Below are 19498 nucleotides of genomic sequence, written 5' to 3'. Positions count from 1 at the left end.
GCTATCATTAATTTTTTGGATAAGTCTCTACAGGAATTTCACATTTCCTCTTCTACATCAGTTTACTCCATTGAGCCAGTCGCAAGGCTCGGTTGCCGGTCTACAGTTTTGATGGCGACTTACCGACGTCACCCAGCCATAGCCTCCGAGTTATCTATACAGTGCCACGAGCCACCTACGAAAGCATGTTTCCTACTCCTAGAAGGGCAATAATGAAATTCCATGATCGTATCTTAACTTCGGTAAATACAATAGTTGTACTCCGTACTCCGTAGAGAGTTGCATTTTGCCATATTGACTACATACTCCAGAGTATGCCTGGCGTGCCATACCTATCGGTCCTTTCACTACCCAAGCTTATTAAGGTAAGTACTCCGTGCTCCCGTCTGGCTTTTTCCGAGCGACGGAATTTGGCGGGTGGGAGTTTCAGAAGAAACCACAGCAACGTTGGTTAGTGCAAATACGGTAATATCCGTCATCGCAAGGAAGCTCGCCGAAAGGAAAAAGGTGGATTGGCACTCGGAAGTCCGGCTGTGTCTTCCCTTGGGTTGGGGGTTACCGTAATGTACGGAATACCCGCTGTTGCCATCATTGCCTGGCTTCCCTGCCGATCGTTAAACGGTCACAATGGTGTACCGGCTGTATCGATACGGTCAGATGGAAAAAAGGGCCGCAAAAGAGCTTCTCCCTCAACTTTTGAACACCTCCCTTCTTTTGACCTCTCCTTTCTACACCAAGATTCCCGATATACCCTCTTTTTCCCTTTGCATACCAAACATTCAACTTCAATAAGTTGTTTGATACAAGATGGCTTCCACAATGAGACTTGGAGCCTTCGCTCTCCGTTCCACCTCTATCACGGCTAAGCCTGCCGTGCAGTCCGCTGCTTTCAACGGCTTGCGTTGCTATTCTACTGGCAAGGCCAAGGTTCGTGACGCTTGTTCGGGTTCAATTGACACGTTTCGAGCTTTCTTTACTGATAACTTCTTCTTCTAGTCCCTCAAGGAGACGTTCGCCGATAAGCTTCCCGGTGAGATCGAGAAGGTTAAGAAGCTCAGAAAGTAGGCGCACAGCGTATAAATGCTACCTACCATACAGCGAGTGCTAATCAAGCGAGCGGTTGTTCACAGAGAGCATGGTAGCAAGGTCATCGGCGAGGTTACTCTTGACCAAGCCTACGGTGGTGCCCGTGGTGTGAAGTGCCTCGTTTGGGAGGTAGGTTCAGAGAGCCTTTTTTCTTCTCCCTCACTCTTAGCGACGATTTGAACGCCAGCTAACTATCTTCACCAGGGCTCTGTCCTTGACTCCGAGGAGGGTATTCGTTTCCGTGGCTACACGGTAGGCTCTCATTGGCGATGCTGTTCGTAATCAGCGCTTACTGACTTTTTGAAAGATCCCTGAGTGCCAGAAGCTTCTTCCCAAGGCACCCGGCGGCGAGGAGCCCCTACCTGAAGGTACAAGAATCCAGATAACGTCTCACAAAGCTTATGCTAAGAATACGCAGGTCTCTTCTGGTTGCTGCTGACTGGGGAGATCCCCACCGAGCAGCAGGTTCGCGACTTGTCTGCCGAGTGGGCTGCTCGCTCCGACCTTCCCAAGTTCATCGAAGAGCTCATCGACCGCTGCCCCAGCACTCTCCACCCCATGGCTCAGTTCTCCCTGGCCGTTACCGCTCTGGAGCACGAGTCTGCCTTTGCCAAGGCCTATGCTAAGGGTATCAGCAAGAAGGACTACTGGAACTACACCTACGAAGACTCCATGGACCTCATTGCCAAGCTCCCCACCATTGCGGCCAAGATCTACCGCAATGTCTTCAAGGATGGCAAGGTCGCTCCTATCCAGAAGGACAAGGACTACTCCTTCAACTTGGCTAACCAGCTCGGCTACGGTGACAACAATGACTTTGTTGAGCTTATGCGCCTGTACCTGACCATCCACTCCGATCACGAGGGTGGAAACGTCAGCGCCCACACTACCCACCTCGTTGGTAGTGCTCTGAGCTCGCCCATGCTCTCTCTTGCTGCTGGTCTCAATGGATTGGCTGGTCCTCTCCACGGATTGTAAGCGGCCCCTGGTGTGAACTCGATATCCTTGAAGAGATCTCGTTTTACTAATAATTGTGTTCTTTCTCCAACAGGGCCAACCAGGAAGTGCTCAACTGGCTCACTAAGATGAAGAAGAGCATTGGCAACGACCTCAGCGACCAGGCCATCAAGGATTACCTTTGGTCCACCCTGAACGCCGGCCAGGTCGTTCCTGGCTATGGCCACGCCGTCCTTCGTAAGACCGATCCTCGCTACGTCTCTCAGCGCGAGTTTGCTCTCCGCAAGCTTCCCGACGACCCCATGTTCAAGCTGGTCAGCCAGGTCTACAAGATTGCTCCTGGTGTCCTGACCGAGCATGGCAAGACCAAGAACCCCTACCCCAACGTTGACGCCGTAAGTTCCTTCCTTCTCAAGATTGATTCGATATTGCGAGCGATCACGGTAGACTGACCCATCTTTAGCACTCTGGTGTTCTCCTCCAGTACTACGGCCTGACCGAGGCCAACTACTACACCGTCCTGTTCGGTGTCTCCCGTGCCCTCGGTGTCCTGCCCCAGCTGATCATCGACCGTGCTCTCGGTGCTCCCATTGAGCGCCCCAAGAGTTTCAGCACTGAGGCATACGCCAAGCTCGTTGGAGCTAAGCTGTAAATTTTCTCTTGAGATGACATGACAAAAGCAGGCGAGGATCCATCTTCTTCGATTATGATTAAGTAGAGCAATCTGTATTATTTTTCACACATTTGGTTACACTAGACTGGACGTGCCGAGTATCGTGGGCTTTCTTTGATTGGTGTATGATAGGATTTAGGGTCGAGCAGAAAACGATTACAATTCACGTCCATCCGACATCTAGGTATCTATGAATTGTAAAGGTCCCCCTTTCTTCTGTCCTTTTTGGGGGCGGGAACCGAGTGGAATGGCAGATATGTCGCGAAAGAGGTGAACATGAGTATGCCAGTCGGCGATCAAGGCAATAATCACGAGCGATAATAATGATAAGGACGCAGATTTGATCTCTCAACCATACAGGAATAATGTTGATGATGTTGGGAGCGCCCCGGTTTGCTCCGTGGTTCCAGAATGCACAGCAGCCACTCAAATCCGATCCCTCCTCGGGCCAAATCACACCGCCGGCCCGCAATGGGTCTAGTGCACCAAATGGCCCGATAGTGGCTCAATATGGCTTAGTGTTTCCCCAATCCGCCGAAAATAGGCAGGAAATAGGAATGGCCATTTATCGTTGTTGTGGTAGCAGCTCCGCCCTGTGTGCCACTGCCTGTAGTTTGTGAGGGGGAAAGAAGGGGGAAAGCTCTGGGCCTGAGGCCAACAACAGTTCCTCCTCCGTCACGTACTACGAAGTACAGTGTAGGATTCATACTCAAAGCCAACAGGCGGACTTTGTTCCCCCTTCCCCTGCTGCTTTATAACTTCCCTCTTCTTCCCCCCGCTTCTTTTTTTCTACCATTCTTCTGTTGTCGTGTCAATTAAAGTTTTGTTCTGCCCGCCGGCTCAATTCATTACCACCCCCATCTCTATCCTCAACCTTATTCGACGGAGCTTCCTTGTTCTGCTCGCCTTTTGACACTGTTTCGCTCGCGAACAGCTCTTATATTCTCGTGATCCCTTAGGCGACGAAGCCCCCTACATCCCTTGGTCAGGGCCCCTTTCAGTGCTACCCCAAGGTCAGAGATGTCAGCCACTACTGCTGAGACGGCCTCTACCGGCCATACTCTCGAGAAGAAGCCTGTCAAGTTCAGCAATCTGCTACGTATGTCTCTTCCCCATCATGGATCACACACAACACCAGCAAAACTTGCAGTCTGTGACCTGGTTCTAATTTTATTGGAAATATAGTCGGTGCAGGATTGAACATGTTCGAGTAAGTTTTATCCCATCAGCTCCTCCGTTTAATTGGAAACTACGAGTCGAGGGACTAATGGGCAACGCAGGGTCACCACTCTGGGACAGGTATATTTCATTGATTTTCAGAGGTTCGATGTCTCTCGCTTACAATTTTCCAGCCACTGGAAGTGATCAAGACGACCATGGCTGCCAACCGAGGCGACAGCTTCGCCGGCGCTATGGCGCGGATATGGGGTCGTGGCGGGATCCTCGGTTGTAAGTGACCCTTCTGCCCGCGCTCCGATGCTGTGGGGTACAACAACTGATGCGGGATGATTTCACAGATTATCAAGGTCTCATTCCGTGGGCCTGGATTGAGGCCTCCACCAAAGGCGCTGTCCTCTTGTTCGTCGCGTCCGAGGCGGAATTCCGTGCCAAGGTCCTTGGTGCCCCCGACTTCCTGGCAGGTATTGCTGGAGGTATGACGGGTGGTGTTGCGCAAGCATATGCGACCATGGGTTTCTGTACCTGCATGAAGACGGTCGAGATCACCAAGCATAAGATGGCTGCTCAGGGTGTCAAGCCCCCGAGTACGTTTGCTACCTTCATGGATATCTACCGTAAGGAAGGTATTCGTGGTATCAACCGCGGTGTGAACGCCGTGGCTATCCGCCAAACCACGAACTGGGGTTCCCGCTTTGGTCTCTCCCGTCTGGCGGAGACCGCTATCCGTAAGATGACCAACAAGGACGAGAATCAAAAACTGAGCGCCATCGAAAAGGTCATTGCCTCTGGTCTGGGAGGTGGTCTCTCCGCATGGAACCAACCTATTGAAGTTATCCGGGTCGAGATGCAAAGCAAGAAGGAGGACCCCAACCGGCCCAAGAACCTGACTGTTGGCAAGACCTTCAAATATATCTACGAGACGAACGGTATTAAGGGTCTCTATCGGGGCGTTACTCCTCGTATTGGTCTTGGGATCTGGCAGACCGTCTGCATGGTTGCTCTTGGTGATATGTAAGTTGACCCCAGGTGTTTCTACTTTATATCCCTTCTGTTGCTCTCTTCCCTTTCTTGGATTCACGCTTTCATTGCGATCTTCATGTGATGCCGAGGAGCGATACCGGGCTAACTGCGGGTCTCCGTTGCACCGAAACAGGGCCAAGGAAGCAGTCGAAAAACTGACAGGCGAGGAAGTCACCGCTAAGCACTAGAGAAGGTTTGAAATACCCTTCTACTATGCAGTATGCACGGTCTGAATCAGATGGCGGAAGAATATATTGTCGGATCACATATTTTATTGGCTCTGCACGGAGTTGATCGGAGGAGCTAACAGCTATAGCTGTTTAGCCTCCGTGCGCACCCGGTCCACCGCTTGTTCTAGAGCTATGTTCAAGTCATTCATAATAACCGATGTAAATAGTAACTGCCCGGGCGCTATAGACCCAGGACGGTCCTCATTAGACTTATCAAGAAATCTATAATATTGGCCCCAATCTGCCGCCATTTTCGAAAGCCTTAATACCCAGACTCTAGATATGTTCGAGCTTATATCCCCTGCTCCCCTGGTCCTGGTTGAACTCCAGTTTGGAAGCTGTCTGTTCTTCCAAAAAATAGATAGTGAGAGTTTATCAAAAGCAAAAGATATATCAGTTCCGGGAGTTGTGCAGTTGCGGTAATCATGATCAAATGCTCTAATGAATATACCTTGGTATAGTGGCGTCTTTCAACAACCATGATAACCAGCCTAGAGCATGAATATCTCATGCAGATGGATCTGTACAAGGTTATCTTAAAAGGGACAACCTGACTGATAGATAGTGAGCAGTATCCTGTTTTCTTACCCTAATAGCACATACGAACTATGGGGTGCTCGTTTACCAGCAAGTTGTCTTGGGTTCTTTGTAGGGCATACTTCGGAGTGAAAGCCCAGGAAACAGTAACATCGCCCTGAAGGACTGTTTCGGATTATTCATTTCCTGATTCGGCAACGAGTCTTCCAAATCCTGTAGATATGACAACCTACGATGGGATGATATCTGCATAGCATCAACGAGAGCTAGGTTCTCGCAATGAAATGACGGCCATCTACCTGTAGGATATTGATGTATGACCGAATCGCCAAACGTCACGCCTGCAACAGATCCATGCTTTGTCAATCACACTGCGGCTGCTCGAAGAGTCACAAATCATGTCTAGAGATTTGAAAAAATACGACGCACTTTCTGCAGCCCCAACATAGAGCTTCAGAGGAGGAATATCGGGTGTAAGACGGTCTATAATACTCGGAAGGCACCGAATGGCATAAGATACAATTGTATTACAGTCACACAACTACAGCCACATCACAAAGGAGAATATCTGCGAAGATTGATCTAGACACATAAGAATGGGAAAGGACGCTTTTTCCAAGTCAGTCTAACATGTAATGTTTACACTTTAAACGGTCAGACCGAGGTCCTCGCCGTAAGGAAGCTGGAAGAGGTCTCCAACAGCGGCAACGGAAGCCTTGCCAGAGAGGAAAGACTTGGCGGCCTGGAGAAAGAGGTGAGTTAGCCAGGTGACTTTTATTCAAAGTATGCTGAGACTAGGAAAAAGAGAAAAGACTTACATCCTTGATCTGCGCCTCAGTGACGCCGTCGAAGCCCTGGGCAATCTCACCAATCTGGTAGGGTTTGCTGCCGTTGATCAGGGCAGCACCGGTGGCCTCAAGGCCGGTCTCGAGGGTCTGAGCGGACTCGAGAGCACGGAACTTGGCCAATGCAACGGCCTTCTTGATCTCGTCACCGGCAATCTCACCGGCAGCCGTCTTCTTGAGGACGTCAACCACGTTCTTGCTGGCAGCAGCAACCTGGTCGGCCTTTCCAGAGACTGTAATGGTGAAGAGACCGGCGTCGGAGTAGGCGTTGTTCTTGGTCGCGACACGGACTTGAGAGAAGCCCTGGGTGGCCTTGGCGAGGAGGGAGAAGCCAGGAGTCCACTTGATGGAAGACTCGCCGCCGAGGAGGGCTGCAAGAACGGAAGCTTCAGGCTTGTAGCCCGAAGTGCCAAAGGTGCTAGAGCCAGGGAAGGCAATCACAACGGCGTTGCCAGACTTGGAAGAGATACGCTGTTCGCCACCGTAGTATTTGGAGGCAGTGTTGGGCTGCACTTTGAACTGGCTAGAGCCGCCAGCGCTGGGGACCTCGGTGAAGAACTCACCAACCCACTTGGACACCTCAGCGGTGGTGGAGCCGCTGCCAACGATGGCGATGTTAGATTTAGCGTAGGCGTTCTTGGCAAACTCGGCGATAGCATCGGCAGAGAGGTACTTTTCGAAAGGACCACTGGCGGAGGGAGTAATGTTCTCACCCAGACCGCGGTGGAAGGCAAGAGCGTGGGCAGCGTCAACGGCGATGTTCTCAGCATCGGCAGCAAGGGCTTGCTGTCTGTACTTGATGAGGTTGAGGACGAGCTCGTTCAACTCGTGGCCTGAGGTTTCGAGTCAGCCAACGTCCCATTGGAGGTAATGACTGACGACTGTCGTCAACATACCTGCAAACTTTGTCTGGAAAGCAGCCTCCGCCAAAAGCTCAGCAAAGTAAGGAAGGTCTTTTGAGAGGAACTTGGCCTTGAGAACGACGTTCTCACGAGAATGTGTCGAGGAAACTTCACCGCCCAGCAGTTCAACCTCCCGAGTGATCCGCAACGCCGACCGTTTGAGTGTAGACTGTCCATTGAAAGCAGAAACCGTCAGAGATCACATCAATTCACACTAATAAGCTGCAAGGATCGTAAACGAGCTATAAAACCAACCTTGAAGGCGAAGAATTCCAGGGCGTCGGAGAAGCCAGGGAAGGGCTGGTAACGGGAGCCGGCCTTTGCAACCAACGCTAGGGTGCCGGTTGGGCCTGCGACCTCTCTGTTGGCGACCTTCACACCGGCAGACTCAGAGACATCGTACTGAAGGCCGGGAGTCGCAGCAGAGGCCATGCTGCGACGACTGCTGGCGCTGGCAGCAGAGAGCGCACGGGCGCATTTCGGCTGAGGGTAGACCGCGACAGCATTATCGCATGTGCGTATTATCGAACGAGGAGGAGAGGAGACGTAGGAAGCCGGAAGGCTTAACAGCAATTGGTGAGGTTGAGAGGAGGGAGAGCACAAGAAGGCTGGCTGTCTGTCGATGGACGGGTTGGAAACGATGTCTGAAAAGCTTCAAGATGCCGGCGTCTTGATTACTCGTTTGCTGATTGGCCGAAATGACGAGTGCGGGCGGAACCGGCTTTTCCATCACCCTCCGTGTCAGGTGAGATCAGGTGATATAAATACACGTGATTTTTTCAAGGCATGCGATAAGAGAAAAGTAGCAGAAGATGCAGATGATTCAATAAAGACCGATGAGCTTTTCAAGCAGGTTCTTATTTCAGATCCGAACTCTTTATTACTTCTTATAATTCTTTTATGCTGTTTATCCGGCCATGTCGATTTATTCCTCCTGAAAACTTGAAAGTTGCCAGCTTCACTGGGAAGCTTGAAAAATGACCTCACAAGTATGCGACAGGCAACTGCGCTCGACCAGTTAATTCATTGCGCGTCAGCTGCTAATTTGGACATTGTACAGTTTGCTGCGGAGCTATGCGAGCTTCTTGTAGAAGAGAACTTTGGGGAGTTGTTTGGGGTACGTTTGCGCCCCATGACATGTTGGCTTGAGATTATGAAGTACTTGAGCGGGGGTGGTTGGATATACCATTAAATGACCTGATGAGCTGATCTGTTTTCCGAAAATCAGCGAATCTTCGCAACACTTTTGCGCTATGATCGCCTAAACCTGCCTCGCCTGAAGGCTTACTCCGAACTTCCAAATCGCCAGCTTCTCCCGGCGCTCGCTGCTATGATTCAGCAGCATCTTGTCTACCATTACACATCCTACGATGATGGTGTTACGTATTATGAAGCCAACATGCAGTCTGCATACTATCTTGTTCGTTCTGGAAAAATCCTGGAGTTTGTGGAGGAACGTCTGGGCAAGTATGCGGCGACCGTCCTGTCGACTATCATGTATCTCGGACATGCCCAAGTGAGCTACCTGGAGACCTTGCCGGAATTGACATCCGAGGCGGTCAAGGCCAATGGCGTTTCTGAAGAGCATACCGGACATGAGGAAGACGAAGAACAGTCGAACGGACTCAATGGCGAACACTCCAATGAACAGCCTGAGCTTCTTCACCCGACATTGAAAGTCCTAGCGGCCCATGGTTATATCATCCGTGTTAGGGAGGCACAATTCCAGAGCCATGCAGACAACATCCTCGACGCAGAGCGAGTCATAAGATCTAAACCAGAGATCAAGGCATTGAAGGGCAAGAGGCTAGAGGAGGCAGTCATAGAAGGAACACTCGGATTGCTCAAGGAGAGAACGGACGGGGACCTGACCCGCGGTCTGATAGTCCACGGGATTCCCAGAGGCGCCAAGCGCAAATACAGTTCTCGGAGGGCTGACGAGCCCAATAAAAAATCCCGAACTGATTTTGCCAGCGTCGATGGAAATGATGACCAGGATGAGGAAGAGGAGAACGAATGGTCGGATGACGAAATGGGCTACGATACCACTCCAATGGAGGTGAGTGCACGAATGATATGCCACCGCATCTGAACGGGAGAGTTAACGAAGCTGTGACACTCAGTCTGGGTTGGTTGTCCGAGTCAATTATAACAAGCTGGATGTCGCTCTACGAAATCGCCGCTTTATAGAATTAGCCGAGCAGGGTGTGTCGCCAGCAACAGCCGAAGTATATGAATGCCTACTTCGACGCATTGAGTACCAAACGCATCAGTGCCGAGACACTGCCGAGATACCTCGCGAAGGAGAAGAGGGAGAGCAGTACTCTGTGCCGATAGCACTCAGTGCATTAGCTGAAGACGTCGATCCACGGCTTGACCTCTCTAGTTCTACGGGTCCGATGGATACCGCGCAGCCAGACGGCAGGCGTGGGAAACGGCCTCTGGAAAGTGATGTTGATGGAACAAATCACGAAGGGGCGAATGGACTGTCTTCTGGCGGCAATCGTACTTTTGAGATCGACCAACACCTTTCTCTTTTGGCGCAGCCACCCCACAACCTCACATCCAAACGCATGGTTTCGGGCCTCGTCACGTGGACAGTAGAGTTCCGTCATCTGGCACGAAAGCTCCGGCACCTTGAACTGGAGCGGATGATCGAGGCTCGGTACGGCGATGTTGCGTTGCGGGTGGTCCGAGTTCTCCATGCCAAGGGCAAGCTAGACGAGAAGCGACTCCAAGAGATCAGTCTGCTTCCCTTCAAGGACCTGCGGCAGGTCCTTGCGAGTATGCAAGCAGGCGGATTCGTGGACCTGCAAGAAGTGCCACGGGACGCTCAGCGCCAGCCATCGCGCACAATCTACCTCTGGTACTACGACCCTGACCACATCTGCAGCAGCGTGCTGCAGGACACGTACAAGGCCATGTCACGTTGTCTGCAGCGTCTGAGGTTCGAGCGTAGCAGGATAAAGGATTTCTTGGAGAAGACGGAGCGGAGTGATGTCAAGGGCAATGAGCAGCGGTTTCTATCTGAACCCGAATTGGTGCTTCTAGAGCAGTGGAGGGCCAAAGAGGCGTTGTTATTAGGCGAGGTGGCGCGCCTGGATGAGATGGTTGCTGTGATGCGTGACTATTAAGCTGGGTTAAATGATTCCCACGAGACATGAACGGAAAAAAAAAGTCATTTGCAGAGCATGTCAATTGCATAGCGAATAGAATCAATTCTACTTTCAAATCCATCGTAGAGTCGCTTGTCCCGCTGAAGGCACCTGAGGGATGGAGAGTGGAATCAGAACACCAACTACGTACGGAAAGCTGGTGTTACCACCACGGCGCATACATTCCCTTCAGATGTATATACTCCAATGGCTTGAACTGTTTGTTGGAGTACCAACCTCGATTGAAGTAGGAAATATAGAAGAGAACACGAGTCTAGATACATAAAAGGAAGCAAAGGGGACAAGCTAGATCTACAGTCGTAAAATGGTAGAATGGCATGGCTGACCGAAAGTCAGCGCAAAGAGATGTAGCACATATAAACGCGCCTATGAAGAAAAGCAAACAAAGCAAACAAACCACACCCGACAAACATACACAGACAAATGCCACACCAGATGACAAAAGATAACGCCCATCCGTGGTCGACGGATGTTGAACTCCAGGTAGTGTCACTATACAGGTGGTCGTACTGGTAAACCAGTTATTTCGTTCCCTCCTGGCATGTCTAAGTCCATTGTGTTGCTAACAGATTTGCTTCGTAACCCATACCGCGTGATCATGCTCCCAGCTGCTGGTAGGGAGAATGTAAAGGTTCTTTGGCGATCAAGTCCCATGCATGATTATGTCGAGCCAGTAGCTTCCGTGCTAGTACCAGCGGCTCCTGCCGTACTAGAGCCCTGTGTGCCATTCGGGCTCTTCGAGTTCCCGTTTTCCGGTGAAGATACCGTGGCCGCTTTGCAGCCTTCATCCTTCGCGGCTCCATTCTCTCCTATTCGAGCCTCAGCAGCGACCAGCTTTTCTTTCGTTTCGTCCAATTCCTGTTTCAAGGCCTTGATATAGTCAATAGCCAGTTCCACGGTACTGGCTTTGCTGATTGTTTGTGCCCCGGCTTTCTCTTTCTCCTTTTCTTTGTCGCCTTTGGCATGACTGGCCACATTCTCTTTGGCGTGCTTCATCTGAATGAACGCGGATGGGATCAGAGACTCGATTTCCTTGAGGGCGCTGTTGATTCGGTTTCTGCGGCCCTGCTCTGCGAGCTTGTGATTCGTTCTCTTTGAGCTGAGATTCTCAGCCAAGGTTTCGGGATATGAGACACCAGGCAGTAGCGTTCCGTCCAGAATATGTTGATAGTTAGATTTGGACGCCAAGTACAGAGCCGAGGTTTCGCTTGAAATGCCTGCAAGGGTACGTGATTCTGGTTAGTGCCGATCATCGGAACAATAGCAGGGCAGATGCCATTGCTTACCTTCGCCGCGCACCAAGGGCTGAATGCTAGGACTGATCTTGGGTCGCAAATTAGGACTGGCGTGTGTCGAGCTCAGGCTCTGCCGTTTCCTCCCCATCGGACCAAGCTTAGGTGTATCCGACTTCTTCGCGATCGGTCCGCTAGGTGAAGGCATGGCCATCGTGCGTGGGCTCGGCGCAATGGAGCCAGGATTCCGATCCATAACTGGTGCTGACTTGGGTTCTAACGACGGCGTGATACTCGCTGATGTAACTGGTGTAGCCGAGCCTGACTTCATGGTGGTATCAATGCGTGCGACCTGAGGTCGAGAGAGTTGTGATGACGGGTTGGCAGCTTCCGGGAGCATAACATCCTCCATGACGTCGTCATAAGATTCCGTGGATACGAGCCTTGCTTGGCCATTGAATTGACCCGTTGGATTCTCGGCGGGCTGCGGCCGTTGAAGACGCATCAACATTGCTGGGGTTGCCGGAGCGCTCGTTTGTGACTGGTCGGCTTGTGGCACTATGGCGGGGACTTTCGCGCAGGGGCAGGGCAGGCGGCGGCATCAATGGTTCCGAAAGGGGTTCCGGCGATACAGAATCTTGGTCGGAGCTCTCATTGCTGCTCTGGCGAAGCCCACTCACACCGTGAGGCAGTATTTTGGAGACTCCTTGATCTTGGCTGAGACCATTGAGAACTTCGTGGGAGTTGAGATTCAGCATTGACTTCTTTCGTGTCTGTGGGCGCACCGATGGCGATTGTTGTTTCTTGGCGCGTGAGGAAAACGATTTAGTGGTTGATGGCCGGCGACGATGGTTCCTCATCAGGCCAGGGGAGGAAGGAGCAGAAGAGCCGGGGATAGCGTCGGCAGGAGAGTGCAGAAAACCGACCTCGGATACCGACTGGAACGGATAGCCATTTCCGTTGGAGTTCTGGGCCTCAAGAGCTGGAGAGGTGAGGGGGGTAAAATACTCCCCGGGAATTGTGTACTCGGGCAGTCGAAATTGAGTTTCTAACGGTGTCATGGCGGGAGAGACGAGAGGGGTGTAGAGTGCCTGTGTCAATGCGGGTGCATGCATTAGCCTGTGCGCTCCCATCACAATGAGCGCAGGACGCCCCGGGAGGGTTTAGTCTCACCTGCTCTTCGTTCATGCGAGGGTATCGGTCGTACAATTCGTGGTTCTCATCCACCTGGGCCGGATATCGTGCCGCATTACCCTGAAGCTCAATACTGTTCGGAGTAGGGGAATGATCGCCTGCCCGTGGGAATGTAGGGTTGCGAGGTGGTAGGCAGTCCATGATGGGATTGTTGCTGCAGCTGCTTCTGCGGCGGTTGTTGAGGATGATGGTACATCTGAGGTTGTGCAAGTTCCTGGTTGTAGAAGGCTGGGGTTACAGGAGCGCTGGTGTAGGACGAAGGAATTTGATCTTGGGGCTGAGATTGCTGATTGTGGCTGGAAAGGTCAAACGAGAAATCCCCCATGATGCGATTGTTGTAGGATGAAGACGGGTGAGCGCTGGGAAGGGAGTCTGTGTCCATGCGGACCAGTTGTTCCTGCTCAGCAGTGGTCGTAGGCATCATCGACACCGAGGCGGGAAGAGAACGAGGAGGTTGTAGCTGTCGCTCGCCTGGTCCGTGCCCCTCCAGATCGGGGAAATGCATTCCAAACTCCAGAAAATTAGTGAATTCATCTTCGCCAGAGGCCGCCATGAGCGATTGTTCCTGAAGGGACCCCGGCCATGCCATCGAGTTGTCCTGGTCCATGATGGCTTGGTACGGGCGGGTGCAGAAGAAGCGATCGTGATCTAATCCGGTTGCTTTCGCTTCGAGTCTTTCCAACTCGATTTCTTTCCCTTCTATGTCGAAAACTGCAGAATATGGACGGTGAGGTCAAACAACGCTAAATGGGAACTTGTCCATTCACTGAGGGAAAAGAGTGAAGACAGCCTCGGATCGCAATGTAGTCGTAAGGAAAGCGGGACAAAATGCACAGTGGAGGAAGTACTCTGCTCCGAACGGCCGGTCGGAGATTGAAAGGCTGTCAAGTTTTCAACAGAACGAATTGGTGTGCATGACGGTAGAGTTGTAGACAGATCATGGGTAGAGTAGTGAAAGAGAGACTGATCAGGTCGACAAATTGCAAGAGGATGAGAGCGACGAGGAGATGCGGTGGTGGTGGTTGGGGGGGTGGGTGGTGTTGGAAAAAGAAGTCTGACTGCTATTAGGAACCAAGTACTACTAAAGTGTCCGCATCTCGGTAGGAAAAGAGTGGAAAAGCGACCAGGTACAAGCTACGAAAAAGAGATGGAGCCGAATTTACTATGGGTAGCGGTCTACTACTACTGCTCGGGATCTCTACAAAGTTAAATGATTCAATTAAGACGGACTTGGTAATATTTATCAAAGAAAAAGAAAAAATGGAAACAAGAGAAAAATAATACACAGAAATAATAGTAATATTATTTGCATCCTTACACGAGAGAGACAGAGTATATTAAAAGCCCAAGAGGATGAACAAGAGGACAAGCTAAGGCAAGTAGCTAACTAGGCCAACCAGTACAGGCTACTACTGTCTTATTTTTTGTCGGATATAAGCGAAACCAAAAGTACGAAGCAGTAAGAAGTACTCGGATAGGTTCTTACTAGGGGAGGTAACCTGCAAGGCAATTTACTACTATGTACCTGGTTTTGCGATTCTAGAACCGAACGCAAACACCCTTCTGCACGGTAAGTATCCACAGAGTAACATGAATATTGCCAATTTACTAGGGAGCAACTGAATAATCATCTGCGTCAAGGGCAAGAGAAATGACGAAGAGAAAAAGAAAAGAAAAGAAACTGGTCAACCATCAAGAAATCAGGATATTCTCCGCTAATTAAGCTCCAGCCACGAGGGCAGGAATTATCAGGCGAATCCAGAACTAGGATCAGGATGGGTTTATCATAATAAAAGGTGCCAATTTATCGAAGGCTGCTGGTAAGTGGGAAGGCAGCAAAGCAGATCCAGATGAAGATTCTACTTTGGCCTGACCCATGGGACACACATAATGGTATACCGAGTATACTTCCTGCTTTTGTCCGTAAACTTCCAGCCTTTCCTCATACCGAAAGGTTGGTTCATGTTTCCGTTTTAAGCGGCAGGTGCGCTTGTGGATTATTCTCTGGACTAACGTACCTAGGTAGTTCCCTCAAGGTGGCCTGTGCAAGTCAGACTACAACTTGACTACCAACTGCAATAATAAAAACATTTATAATAGGAATGACTGGCATAGAACATACCTGGAGGGTGACCATGCACCTGATCATTTAAAAAAAGTCCCATCTCCATGTCAACGTAAACCGGGGCAGGGCCACTTGAATCCTTTGTATCCCTATTCCTCGGAGCAACCAGGCTACCAGGGCCCATCACGACTCAACATAATCACATTAACGGGGAACTTTTCAGTTCTACTGCGCGACTACCTTGAGCTATTTCGTTAGACGAATGGAGCCTTCGAAGCTACCAATAAAATTGTAGTAGTTTTCACTGGGGGGTGACCGGGCTACCTACCAAATCTCTCCTAGGTTAGTATCTAGATCGCATCTGACTCTTGAAAATCAGATACCCAAAGCCTGATTGGTCTTCTGAGGCGTTTTGATGTGAAACGATCAATTTAGTTCTGTATTCAGAATTATGACATCGCTTATCCCACCCAATCCAGTCTAAATGCGCTTGTAGACTAATACCTAACTACTACAGGTATCCATCCAGGTAGGCGTACAGCTCACTCTCTCCAGTAGGCCAATAATCCTTCGCCTGAATTCTGTAAGAAAAAAAGCTGCTACTCCGTAGTCTTACTCTAGGACGGACTCAGACCCGCCAACTACAACGAAGTAGCTGATCATTATGCAAGATCCCAATGCTAAGAATATTACGAAGGCTTCACATTCCCATGTACCTCTCCGTAGCGCGAGGTAGCAGATATCGTTTTCCTTGGGCTACACGCTTCTATCTATCCGACGATGCTGAAGTACCGAGTAGTGAAGTACGGCATGCTTGGGCAGTGACTCAAGGACTGGTCACTTGATCAACCGATCACTGTTTCTATGATCCGTTGCTAAATAATAGGCAATACTTGAAAGTCACCCAACTTGACGCTGTCATTTCTGCTGCAGAGTATGGGAAAATTTAAGGTAACATTGCTGCCATTCTTACAATGGAGGAGTCACGTGGATTACATAACCATCTATTGGAGGTGGTTAACTTGTTATGGAGTAAAATGCTTACAAAGTTACTCCAGCCAAATTGCGGGGTAACTGTTGGGCTGAGGTGATAACATGACATGACATGACATGACATGGCACAATGGTCATCAACCTCGTCCGCGCCAGAGAAGGTATTCGGACAGCCAGACAGGTGCATACCTCCGTCCTTACCGCTTCCTTCCTTTAGGTATTACCCTATCTAAGGTACCTGTCTACGTACCTAAGAATTACAACTATCCATCACCTTGCGAATGAGCTCATCTCTTTGCAGCCTCCACCTCCCCCAGTAGCAGCCAAAGCCCCCCATACCATGTTCCATCATCCCCTTCAAGGGGACCGAGCATTTTTACCAGTATACTCACCAACTCTCCACTAATCATGAGACCACCTGTGCCTGAGGTCTCCATGCCTCGATCCCGCAAGTCTTCCATCGAACAGCCGTGGACCGATCCCCGCAGTACCGCCCCTGCGACCTTTTTCCTGGCCCGCAGTCCTACATCCCACTCGGATGAGCTCTCGCTCGAAGATTCCGATGTCCCGAAAGAGTATATGTATGGAGTCCAGAGTCTTGAGGACTCTGTTCAAGAGGCCAGCATATCCTCATCTCAGAACATATTCGATCGATCCACTAGCGATAGGCTCTCTTCCGGCTCAGCTGTAGCGGGTTTACGGCCTGGTATCAGTCTCGACGTCAATGAGAACGGTAGTGAGGATGAGAATGGCGTGGATGCGCCACCACTTGGCCGTCGTAGATCTACCATCAGGCAGTTCGACTCCCTTCGGACAGAGGTCTCTTTGCAGCCGCCGTCAGATCGTGCTTCATCCCGTCCACTAACCCCGCTCAACCCCGACGAGCCTTCCTCTCTTCCCAGCAGCCCGAAATCTGTCTCTAATCAATCCATGAAGCACCTCGACGACATTTCTATCGCAGACGATCTCAGCAGCCACGCGGTGGGCTCCGAGGATGAGGGCAATGATGCTCGTGAAGCGTCGAATTCGGCCGGATTCGACAGTACATCCCAGTTAATCATGCCTAGCATCAGGATGCCTAGTCGGAGACCGTTCACAGATCGAGGAAAGACTATGGGCCGCTTTAAAGTGCTCATAGCTGGCGCTTGCGGTAAGTGAAAGTCGCCCCCCGCCTCTGGAAAATTGAAATCCGGAGTATTGGCTGAGTTATATCTGACGTACGAGTAGGATCCGGGAAAACCTCCCTCATCAAATCTATAGTACAGGCTTGTGAAGATATCGTGCATGTCGACCCCTTCCCCTCATTATCTCCTTCAAACCTGTCAGCTCGCGCGCAGCCCCCAACTACAGCAGCGGTGATCTCGGAAATCTACGCTAGCACCAAACCCTACCCTCCGTGGTGGTCAGATCTGGAAGAGTCTCGCATTCTGCGGAGGAGAAAGAGCAGCGGCGATATTGTTCTTGAACGAAATCTATGCTTCGTCGATACTGCGGGCAACGGCTCGAGTAGAGTCGGACAAACTGATGCTATTATTCATCATATTCAGCAACAGCTCCTGCGGGCCACGACGGCCGTGAATTCCTCTAACACCGATTTCGAAAATCTACTCGCTGGCAACGGCGGAGCACAAGTAGACGCTGTTCTCTACCTGATCTCGGAGAGTAAGTGGTCTACATCAAGCTACTTCCATTGCTACGATCGTGCTGACCTTCCAGACACACTTGCCGCGGATATTGAGTGCATCAGGAAGCTCTGCGCCTGGACAAATGTTATTCCCCTTATATCCAAGTCAGATCTACTGACTCCGGACCAAATTGCGACTCTCAAATCGTCCTTTCACGCGAAAGCCCAGATGGCGTCCATAAAACCCTTCCATTTCGGTGATGCAACTTCCGCCGCGGCAGATGGATTCTCGAGTCACTCACCATTCGCCATCTCATCCGCGAAAGTAGATGATGAAGACGTCATGGACGCTAGCACATTGATGAGCCCAGACTATGTGCAGCCTCTGGCACCTTCCGAACTCTCTCTACTTGTACAAAAGTTGTTCGATCTCGACAACATGGCATGGATCCGACATTCTGCTGCTAAGAAGCTTGTTCAGAGACAACATGACCAGGGACAGCAATGGGAGGTCTCACGGCACAGCACCAACCCTTTTGACGGCCAGAGCACTGTATCCAGATCTACCTCCTCAGTCATCTCTGCTAGTTATCTCGAGGGTATTACGTCTCCGCCTAGCGGGCGCATCCCCAGCTATACCATGGCCCGAATATCGGATTATACGCAACGTGAGGAGAAGATGGCCCGTGTACAGTTGGCCAAATGGGCCTCGGACTTGCAGCGAAGCCTCCAAAATGAACGAGAAAGATATGCGGCCTTGGCCAGAGGAGAAAGGGCCGTCTGGCTCACCGAAAGGCTCGGGGAGTGTGTTGTGGATGGTTCGCTGGTGCCGATTACAAAAACCCCCGGATTTTGTGGACTTCGCCTTCCTACGGATAATGCAGGCGGTCGCCTGTTCGTCCGCACTCAAGACGGCAAAAAGATGGAATATCGAGTTACCAGTATAAGTCCGCATGATCCCTTGGGTATTGTCTGGTGGTCCGACGACCTCAAACAACGAGGGTGGGCGATTGTCCAGATCTTTGGTAGCCTCGGTGTAGTGGGAGGGCTTGCCTTCTGGCTTGCGAAAGCCTGGGGATTATCATCACGCAGCCTGTCTGAGTGGCGCTTTGACTGTTGCAGCACCTGCAATTAAAGCTGGCTGGAAAGGACATCCAGTAGACAACAACGATGCAAAGGACGATCGAACCAAACTAGTCCTTTTTTTCACTTGTCCATTTTTGTAATTCGGCGTCAGGTTCTGTTTTCGTGTCCTTTTTTGATGGTCGCTGGTCTTTGTCAACCAATTTCTTCTTCGTTGGCATCTCTCTGTTCAATATACATATACATGGACGTATGGGAAGCAAATCTCGGTGCTTCGAGGTGTCTGGGGGCGTTTCAGGTCATCGGTCCTTAACACATTTCACCCTGCCAGTCCAAACTTCATATCCATTGTATTCTGTACTGCTACATATCCTCTCATCTACTCCCAGAAGACGTATGTACCATCGTGACCCCCTCTTCTTATAGGCAACCCTACATGTATGCTATCCTTGATGCTGGCTGGTTGGTCGTAGAGCGTAGGAAAATACCCGGCCATTCAATTGATAGAGATCGAATCAAGAACTTCTACCAGCAAGACGGAGCAGCCCTGATCTACAGAATTGAATATGAATGCAAGTGAACGAGAATAAAGCTTTTTATTCCGATGAACTATTGGTCTACCTGACTGAAAACGCTCTCACGATCTTCATGAGAAGAACCATTAAGAACAAAATTCAAAGTCGAAGTACCTTGAGTAAAAAG

The 19498-nt window shown here is 50.6% G+C and overlaps 7 protein-coding genes across 7 annotated transcripts; 5 read left to right on the top strand and 2 right to left on the bottom strand.

Annotated features, from left to right (window-relative positions):
* Positions 1-811: 811 nt before the first annotated feature.
* Positions 812-1110, top strand: P174DRAFT_438503 (uncharacterized protein). The gene has a single exon (XM_024826557.1). It carries the CDS (start codon positions 820-822, stop codon positions 994-996), a length of 177 nt encoding a protein of 58 aa, XP_024685309.1. The 5' UTR covers positions 812-819; the 3' UTR covers positions 997-1110.
* On the top strand, positions 995-2964 carry cit1 (citrate (Si)-synthase CIT1). Its single transcript, XM_024826556.1, has 6 exons — positions 995-1215; positions 1291-1338; positions 1394-1454; positions 1505-2060; positions 2138-2438; positions 2507-2964. The coding sequence occupies exons 1-6, from the start codon at positions 1081-1083 to the stop codon at positions 2693-2695; spliced, it is 1290 nt and encodes a 429-aa protein (XP_024685308.1). The 5' UTR covers positions 995-1080; the 3' UTR covers positions 2696-2964.
* Positions 2965-3736: 772 nt separating this feature from the next.
* P174DRAFT_457476 (putative mitochondrial DNA replication protein (Yhm2)) lies at positions 3737-5103 on the top strand (the record flags this gene model as incomplete). Its single annotated transcript, XM_024829553.1, has 6 exons — positions 3737-3815; positions 3902-3926; positions 3997-4015; positions 4069-4165; positions 4234-4906; positions 5049-5103. 6 exons carry the CDS (start codon positions 3737-3739, stop codon positions 5101-5103), a joined length of 948 nt encoding a protein of 315 aa, XP_024685307.1.
* Positions 5104-6152: 1049 nt separating this feature from the next.
* On the bottom strand, positions 6153-7978 carry P174DRAFT_448451 (ubiquinol--cytochrome-c reductase subunit 2). The gene is made up of 4 exons (XM_024828762.1): positions 7685-7978; positions 7424-7598; positions 6501-7360; positions 6153-6424 (listed from the first exon to the last, which is right to left on the bottom strand). The coding sequence occupies exons 1-4, from the start codon at positions 7859-7861 to the stop codon at positions 6329-6331; spliced, it is 1308 nt and encodes a 435-aa protein (XP_024685306.1). The 5' UTR covers positions 7862-7978; the 3' UTR covers positions 6153-6328.
* Positions 7979-8367: 389 nt separating this feature from the next.
* P174DRAFT_448450 (putative DNA directed RNA polymerase III subunit Rpc82) lies at positions 8368-10661 on the top strand. Its single transcript, XM_024828761.1, has 4 exons — positions 8368-8418; positions 8490-8546; positions 8658-9488; positions 9553-10661. Exons 1-4 carry the CDS (start codon positions 8407-8409, stop codon positions 10561-10563), a joined length of 1911 nt encoding a protein of 636 aa, XP_024685305.1. The 5' UTR covers positions 8368-8406; the 3' UTR covers positions 10564-10661.
* Positions 10662-10911: 250 nt separating this feature from the next.
* On the bottom strand, positions 10912-14062 carry P174DRAFT_438499 (phosphate-sensing transcription factor PHO4). The gene is made up of 5 exons (XM_024826555.1): positions 13226-14062; positions 13011-13197; positions 12409-12928; positions 11892-12386; positions 10912-11822 (listed from the first exon to the last, which is right to left on the bottom strand). Exons 1-5 carry the CDS (start codon positions 13636-13638, stop codon positions 11266-11268), a joined length of 2172 nt encoding a protein of 723 aa, XP_024685304.1. The 5' UTR covers positions 13639-14062; the 3' UTR covers positions 10912-11265.
* A 2435-nt stretch (positions 14063-16497) lies between these two features.
* On the top strand, positions 16498-18848 carry P174DRAFT_428238 (uncharacterized protein; the record flags this gene model as incomplete). The annotated part of the gene is made up of 2 exons (XM_024825501.1): positions 16498-17239; positions 17317-18848. 2 exons carry the CDS (start codon positions 16498-16500, stop codon positions 18846-18848), a joined length of 2274 nt encoding a protein of 757 aa, XP_024685303.1.
* Positions 18849-19498: the final 650 nt, after the last annotated feature.

Source organism: Aspergillus novofumigatus (assembly GCF_002847465.1).
Source record: "Aspergillus novofumigatus IBT 16806 chromosome Unknown P174scaffold_2, whole genome shotgun sequence".
In the NCBI taxonomy this organism is placed as follows: domain Eukaryota; kingdom Fungi; phylum Ascomycota; class Eurotiomycetes; order Eurotiales; family Aspergillaceae; genus Aspergillus; species Aspergillus novofumigatus.
This window is presented reverse-complemented; position numbering and strand designations above follow the sequence as displayed.

What these genes read in the sequence shown, in the direction of transcription:
- P174DRAFT_438503 (XM_024826557.1), top strand. Translation starts at nt 820, where the DNA reads ATGAGACTTGGAGCCTTCGCTCTCCGTTCCACCTCTATCACGGCTAAG.
- cit1 (XM_024826556.1), top strand. Translation starts at nt 1,081, where the DNA reads ATGCTACCTACCATACAGCGAGTGCTAATCAAGCGAGCGGTTGTTCAC. An exon ending in CGAGGAGCCCCTACCTGAAG is followed by an intron (nt 1,455 to 1,504) that starts GTACAAGAATCC and finishes AAGAATACGCAG; the next exon opens with GTCTCTTCTGGTTGCTGCTG. An exon ending in GCTGGTCCTCTCCACGGATT is followed by an intron (nt 2,061 to 2,137) that starts GTAAGCGGCCCC and finishes TTTCTCCAACAG; the next exon opens with GGCCAACCAGGAAGTGCTCA.
- P174DRAFT_448451 (XM_024828762.1), bottom strand. Translation starts at nt 7,861, where the DNA reads ATGGCCTCTGCTGCGACTCCCGGCCTTCAGTACGATGTCTCTGAGTCT. An exon ending in TGGAATTCTTCGCCTTCAAG is followed by an intron (nt 7,599 to 7,684) that starts GTTGGTTTTATA and finishes TTCAATGGACAG; the next exon opens with TCTACACTCAAACGGTCGGC. An exon ending in CTGAGGCGCAGATCAAGGAT is followed by an intron (nt 6,425 to 6,500) that starts GTAAGTCTTTTC and finishes CTCTTTCTCCAG; the next exon opens with GCCGCCAAGTCTTTCCTCTC.
- P174DRAFT_448450 (XM_024828761.1), top strand. An exon ending in ACTTTGGGGAGTTGTTTGGG is followed by an intron (nt 8,547 to 8,657) that starts GTACGTTTGCGC and finishes TCCGAAAATCAG; the next exon opens with CGAATCTTCGCAACACTTTT. An exon ending in ACGATACCACTCCAATGGAG is followed by an intron (nt 9,489 to 9,552) that starts GTGAGTGCACGA and finishes TGTGACACTCAG; the next exon opens with TCTGGGTTGGTTGTCCGAGT.
- P174DRAFT_438499 (XM_024826555.1), bottom strand. Translation starts at nt 13,638, where the DNA reads ATGGACCAGGACAACTCGATGGCATGGCCGGGGTCCCTTCAGGAACAA. An exon ending in GAACTTGCACAACCTCAGAT is followed by an intron (nt 13,198 to 13,225) that starts GTACCATCATCC and finishes CAACCGCCGCAG; the next exon opens with AAGCAGCTGCAGCAACAATC. An exon ending in CTCGCATGAACGAAGAGCAG is followed by an intron (nt 12,929 to 13,010) that starts GTGAGACTAAAC and finishes GCATTGACACAG; the next exon opens with GCACTCTACACCCCTCTCGT.